We start from the raw sequence: 7,025 nt of genomic DNA, 5'->3' as shown, positions 1-7,025 counted from the left end.
TAAGTTTTTCATAAATTTTATTAATACAATTATAATTTTAAAAAATTATAAAAAATTTATTTTAAATCAAAATTTTAAATATATTAGAAAGATATCATTAAAAATTAAATTTAATATATTTTAATTATAAAAACTCTCAAACACCTAAATAATTTTTATTAAACTACAATTAAAAAATTATTAATTTTTGAAAAATATTTAACATAACATTTTTTTAAAAAATATGTTGAAATCGTAATGTTAATTTTTTTTTTTTAACCGAAAAAGGATGGGATTTCATTGATAAATAAGATAAGACAAGGCCCAAGCCTAATAACTTACAAGAATTTTAACTTCAAAAACCAACCTCCAAGCCCAAGAATATAAAGCAAAATCAGCAGATTTTAAAAATTATATAGAATACCCAAGTATAGAAACAAGAAAGCATACTCTACAGTAATAAACTGTACAACAAGAGAGGTCCCAAAATTCAAGGATCATAATCCTAGAACGGCAGGACCTTCAATGAAACCAGTCAGCCAGGCAAGTCCAAAACCACAGTCCCGAGTTGACTTAGATGGTAATTGGCTGCGCCCTCCTCTCAACAGCCTTTTTCCTGATAAAGATGCCCCATCTAAGGACTGGCCTTGAGCTTCGGCCATCCAATGATAGCTTTGCCTAATGAACGAGATTGATCATCACTGAAGCTGTAGTTTGGAGATGGGGGCAGGCATGTACGCCTATGAATAAAAGCACCAATCCTCATTTACATTGAAGGACGAAAGGCCCTGGAGTCGCATGTTGAAGCTTGATGTTGATGAATGTGGTGGTGCAAATGCCTGTACATTTTCACTTCTTTGAAACTGGGCATGCTGTGAAGTACTGACCAGAAGTTTGATCTTTTTTTTTTTTTTTAATATAGTATTTATTCTCCCATATTTGATTCTGTCATCTAGTTGGTCCCTCCATCTATTTTTTGAGCATATTCCATTAGTAAAATTAATCAAGTCAAATTTTGTTCCAATACTACCCTTTCCCCTCTCTCCATTTTTGTCTCCTTTTATCTCTCTCTCTCTCTCTTTCTTTCTCTCTCTCTCTCTCTCTCTCTCTCCAAGTTTTCTCTCTCCCTCTTTCTCTCTCATTTTTGTCTCTCCCCCCTTCCCTTGTTTCTCTCTCTCTCTCTCTCTCTCTCTGCTCTACAAATGCCAGATTCCTTCAATTGCAGCATAACCCAAATACAAAATTTCTCCAGTAGACTCAATTAATCAAATTATATTAGACTTCACTAATGCCAAAAAAATCCAGGATTACTCACAAAAACAGAGTAAATCAAACTACATATCATTTACAAACAAGTAGTTTGTAAAGTTTACAATAATGAGAGAACCAAATCTGCTCAATATACAAAGTCAATATATAGCAAATAAAATTAACAAAAATATAACATGAACAAACAATTCAATGCTATTTTGCAGCATTCCCTTCATTACCAATGTACCTATTCCCAGCTCTGTAAACAGACTCTACAACAAGTGTATTTAAGATTAGCAGCTTTTAGGGTAGCCATCAAATATTTAACCATACAAAATAAGATTTCAGAAATGAGTCTATCCAATAGACATGATCATAAATAAACAAATCAGAAGCTCATAAATAGAAGTAAACTAAAGTAAGCGCAACTACTATACTGTTAGGCTTTACAGCCTGCACTACATGCTCAATGTCTACAGTGGATTCATTGGAAATACGAGTAGAACCGACCAACAAGATAGCCTCTGGTTCAACATACTTGGTCCTCTAGTTCAGGCTGCTACAAGATCAATTATACAAGTAAAATCCATTCCTTCTACTTCTACATACAATTTATGCAAGACACGCAGCGAATTCAAGAACTAGAGCGACACTGTCCAATGGCTGAGTATATCCATAAGCTGATGGACAAAACAATCAATGGGCTCTAATTTAACTTCCACATCTGCAACTGATTTGCTCGCACATAAATCTTACATAATGGAAATTAAAAAGTGATACCCTGTTCTGCTAAACTTAATTGAAATCATACAAGCACTCAAAACAAGTTATTTTGAATTTTTCTTTTTTCTGTTTTACATAACGGAACTATAAATTTACTGGACTTGCGAATCAGTTGGGAAACAAAACCAGAGCACGAGGAGAACACCTTGGGAAGCTTATCAATTTTAAGGCCACATTGAGAACATCTGTTTTACAAAGACAATGACGAGAACCATATATAATCATCTCCTCCAGCACACTGGCATTCTTGAGCAGAAACCCAAGAAATGCCAAACATGTTCACGTGTAAAATGACTTTTTGTTTCCATGAGGCCGGATATCCTGATAGTCTTGAGATGCAACCATAAATGACTCAAAATTATCTGATGTGATGTCCAACAATTCTCCCCAAAATCATCATTGTCTGTGAAGTCTGACTCAGCATAGAACTACAGAGAATGATTTTATTAGGCTAGGAAACTATTCAAATGAAATACCAATAAATGCATGTAATTTAAAGGCATCTCCAAAATTTAGTTACTGAAGAATGAGTTTGGGTGATAACTAAAATGATGTATAGCTGTTCAACTTAATTGTTAGTCTCAAAGGAAAATCATTATGACAAAAATATTTCAAGCACATGAGGGCATTTGACTGAAAGCCTCTCCATTTAACTTCAGATAGGCACATCACACTAAGTTCAAATTTTATACTTTCATATGAGATTTGATTCTTGTTAGAATTATGACTCAAAATCCTAATAGGATTTGGAGAGAGATCTTTTCCTAATTTGAGTGGGAGAAATATTCCTGAACAAGATGGAGGAATATTTACTGTAATGAGTAGAACTCTTATTTTAGTATTATTCCTAAATTGAGTAGGACTCCTAATCAGATGATGATTGAGGGAATTAACACTATAAATAAAAAAATAATGGAAAATGTTATTTGGCTTTTGCCCATTGAAGAAAGTGGCTTTCAGCTCATAGAGTGAAATTGTCGCCCATTGTAGAAAGGGGCCTTGCCAATTGCTGCGGATTTAGCTCTGCCCATTGATGAGGAGCTTTTGTCTATTGCGGCCTAAGGTAGAGAAAGTACATAGAATTCAAAAGGAAGAAATTTTTGTCCATTGATAAGAGGGCTCTTGCCCATATAGTTGAAGACAACCTTTGTGGTGTAGTATTGTAATAGTAAATATATTGGGTTATGTCTAAAGGAGACTGAGAAGGACTAACTAATATATTTACCATGAGCAGTTATGTAGTATGAGTTCTCTTGGGTGTAATTGGGTTGATAGGTAATATATCTATAAGCTTGTAATGATGATTTATTTATTATTGATAGTGAAAGATGGCATGCCCGTGGATGGAGCCCAATGTTGAGAGGGTGAACCACGTAAATATTGGTATTTTGTGTATTTATTTTTGTTTTTTTGCAGTTTACACGCTTCCGCGGTGCACAATAAATTGGTATCAGAGCATGGGAATAATCTTGGTGAGTTTGATTAAAGTGGAGCTATTGTGATATGTGGAAAGTTGCACATGCAATAATAATGATGCAAGTTCAAGGTGATGAAGAGATAAAATTTAGGTGGATCTCTTGATGTAAAACCAAGATAGTTGATCACATGAAGATTTTTTTAAGAATAAAGCAAGTTATACCCAAGATGAAGATTAAAGAATTGATGATTTGAAAGGTTTAAGCTCAAGCATGGAAATTTGATGATTTGATGACATCCAAGAATTTGAGGTATGCAATGGCTGATGGATTTTGAGTCAAAGTGAAGATTGTTAGAATTATGACTCAAAATCCTAATGGAATTTGGAGAGAGATCTTTTTCTAATTTGAGTGGGAAAAAAATTCCTCAATAGGATGGAGGAATATTTCCTATAATGAGTAGAACTCTTATTTTAATGTTATTCCTAAATTGAGTAGGACTCCTAATTAGATAAGAATTGAGAGAATTAACACTATAAATAGGAGAATGAAGGAAAAGGTTATTTGGCTTTTGCCCATTTAAAAAAGTGGCTTTCAGCTCATAGAGTGAAACTGTTACCCATTGTAAAGAGGGGCCTTGCCAATTGCTGCTGATTTGGGCATTTGCCCATTGCAGTGGAGAGAGGCTTCAGCCTAAGGTAGAGAAAGGACATAGAATTCAAAAGGAAGGGATGCTTGTCCATTGGTGAGAGGGCTCTTGCCTATACAGTTGAAAACAACCTTTGTGGTGAGTGTTGTAATAGTAAATATATTGGGTTATATCTAGAGGAGACTGAGAGGGACTAACTAATATATTTACTATGAGCAGTTACGTAGTATGAGTTCTCTTGGGTGTAATTGGATTAATGGGTAGTATAGCTATGAGCTTGTAATGATAATTTATTTATTATTGATAGCGGAAGATGTCATGGCCGTGGATGTAGCCCTATATTGGTGTTTTGTATATTGGTCCCTAATTAAGAGTAAATATATTGTTTTATTGATTTTCTTTTTCTACCAATATAGGATTACGTAAATATTGGTGTTTTGTATATTTGTTTTATTTCTTTACAGTTTACATGCTTCTGCGGTGCACAACAATTCTAATGATCATACCTGTTGATGACATCTGACAGGGCACATATTTATAAGCAATTCATGTAGGTTATGTGAACAGCAAAGTAGACTTGCTATCCCAGGGAGGTACTGGATACCGAAACTGTCAACATTAAGAATTAAGCATTTGCAACTTAACGATGGAGGCAGCAGAACATCCATCATCCTCAATGTTGTAGAATCCCCATTCATAAACGCCACGGAAAAGAAACATACAAAACAAACAAAATAACACAAATCCAATGTCAAATATAGAGCATTATTGTCAATAAAGAGAAAAGGCAGAGATGACCAAAATTTCCAATTTGCAGAGAACAAACTAAAAGCAACAAGAAAAGAAGAACATGGATCATGGCCAAACTTAATCACATGAACTCCGGATCTACACTAATAAATTTTACTCTTTCAAGTCTTTTGATCAACTAATAATTATCATATTTATCAATCAAACACATCCACTTTATCACTAAGTGAGCTGGATAACTCAAGAACACCCTTGAAGTTATTATTGCTATTCTACGGATTGTTTTACATTTCAAAAATGGAGCTACTAAGCATAATACCATTAAAAATGGAACCTTGTAATTAGGACTGGTTCAATTAGTATATCTAAGGATAATTCCAAACAGTGGTCATAGATTCAAAGATCTACCCTATCCTAAAAAGAAAAAGAAAATCAATAAAACATTACCACCCTATCACTCATGCCCCAGTGAAATAAAACCAAAACCCTTCATGATTCAAGTTTTGACTCGCAAACTGCCGCTAATTAAGAGAACAGACAAGAAACATTGGATATTATAATTACGCTAGCATATAACAGAAAATTTTAAAAAAAAATTAGAGAGAGAGAGAGAGACGCTAGCATATAACAGAAAATTTAAAAAAAAAATTAAAGAGAGAGAGAGAGAGAGAGAGAGAGAGAGCAAATCAATTGTAATAGGAACTATAGTGAGCACAAGGATTCTAATCGAAATAAATTAAAGAGACATTCTCCAGACACTCCTTGACAATATTTTGACTCTTGCCTAGGAAATCTTTCCAAGTTTCATGAGTACCTTTTTTTCCTTGAAAATCCAAGATAGTCCTGATCAAAGATAACATATTCATCAATTTACACTTCTTACACCAAAACCAAAAATTTCCAAAATCTCAAGGTGAGGACCTGAAATTTCAAGCACAGTATCATCCTCTTCATCAGAAAGAACAACTCCATGTATCACTAACTCCTTCAAATGAGAATTCAAAGATAGGTCAAGCCTATAAATTCCAACGCAGGAGAGCAATTTCAAGGTTTCAAGCACAGGAGTACCATCTAGAACATTTTGCATCACTTCATCAGTCAAACCAGCATGCCCTATACTCAGATCCTTGAGTGATGACCATGAGACTCTCCCATCAGGCACAAACTCACAACAACCGGTCTTCAAATTACGCAACCGAGAATTGTGGTGCAAGAATTGAGGCAAATAGTAACCAACCGAATTGACAATCCCTAGGAATTCAAGCTCGTAATTGAACTTGTCGAGGGAAAAATCCAATGTGAGATCCTCCACGTCCCTTCCCACGGCGAATCCGACCCACGAATCCATTCGAGGACCCAAGTCAGTCAAATCTGGGAACGACTGGATACAGAATTTATTGACCTTGGAGGAAGAATACGACCACTCTGGCGACTTTGTTCACAGTATTGTTCGTCGTAGTAGAACGCTGGCATGTATTGCCGTGAGAAAATGATGTTTGGAACATGGGTCCAAAGAAGATGCCATCTTTTTGATAAAACGGTAATTCTCATAGCTTGTAGGGTTGATGGCAAGAAGGAAAGGATGTGATAGAGGAGGGCATCAGGTAAGCTGCTAATGCGGTCTTCTTCAAAAGAGTAGAGTCTCTTTGAGTCTCTGTTACTTGAAGTTTTCTTCTTCTTAGCTTCTTTCTTCCTTGCTTCGACCATGTCTTGGCTGCTTTGCAAAACAAAAGAGTCCTTTTGAGTTGAAGCTCTCTTCCTCCTCCCTTGCGTAGGAAGTCTAGAGTTGGAAACTTGTAATGGCAGCAAACAAGATGGGCCAGGCCTGCAAGTTTTTGTACCCAAAATCTATCTAATCTAATACATTTTTGCTTCATAATTAATTTTTTATTTTTAAAAAATATAAATCATATAAGAATATTAGTAAGTTAAATTCTTTCACAAGATGAGATTCTCTCCGGGTATTTTAGGTTCTCACAAGATTAGTAACTTTGAATAAACTAAGGGGGTGTTTGGTTTACCTGTTGGGTGCAGCTGATAGCTGATAGACACCCAAACAGGTGAACTATAGTGTTTGGCAAGCTCAAAAATAGAAATGATAGGCAAGCGATATGATACCCATCAGTTTGTATCGACTCTATTTTTAGAATTTCTCATCGGTGATAAATGATTTGGTTTTATTTTTTATTTTGACTATA

The 7,025-nt window shown here is 35.0% G+C and overlaps 1 protein-coding gene across 2 annotated transcripts; it reads right to left on the bottom strand.

The window, feature by feature from the left end:
- Positions 1 to 1,299: 1,299 nt before the first annotated feature.
- On the bottom strand, positions 1,300 to 6,196 carry LOC110664656 (F-box/LRR-repeat protein At3g03360-like). 2 transcript variants are annotated; one of them, XR_009141462.1, is made up of 3 exons: positions 5,642 to 6,196; positions 4,584 to 4,749; positions 1,300 to 2,441 (listed from the first exon to the last, which is right to left on the bottom strand). XR_009141462.1 is itself a non-coding variant. In XM_058130343.1 (2 exons), the coding sequence occupies exon 1, from the start codon at positions 6,173 to 6,175 to the stop codon at positions 5,693 to 5,695; it is 483 nt and encodes a 160-aa protein (XP_057986326.1). In that variant the 5' UTR covers positions 6,176 to 6,196; the 3' UTR covers positions 4,504 to 4,749; positions 5,642 to 5,692. The 2 variants fall into 2 exon arrangements, 1 of the variants encoding a protein (XP_057986326.1); XM_058130343.1 differs by lacking the exon at positions 1,300 to 2,441 and having other exon boundaries at positions 4,504 to 4,749.
- Between the last annotated feature and the right edge of the window lie 829 nt (positions 6,197 to 7,025).

This window comes from Hevea brasiliensis, chromosome 11, assembly GCF_030052815.1.
Source record: "Hevea brasiliensis isolate MT/VB/25A 57/8 chromosome 11, ASM3005281v1, whole genome shotgun sequence".
In the NCBI taxonomy this organism is placed as follows: domain Eukaryota; kingdom Viridiplantae; phylum Streptophyta; class Magnoliopsida; order Malpighiales; family Euphorbiaceae; genus Hevea; species Hevea brasiliensis.
Note: the sequence above shows the minus strand (reverse complement) of the source record. Positions and strands in the feature narration are given on the sequence as shown.

Excerpts from the sequence above, each read along its gene's own strand:
- LOC110664656 (XM_058130343.1), bottom strand. The coding sequence starts at position 6,175 with ATGGATTCGTGGGTCGGATTCGCCGTGGGAAGGGACGTGGAGGATCTC.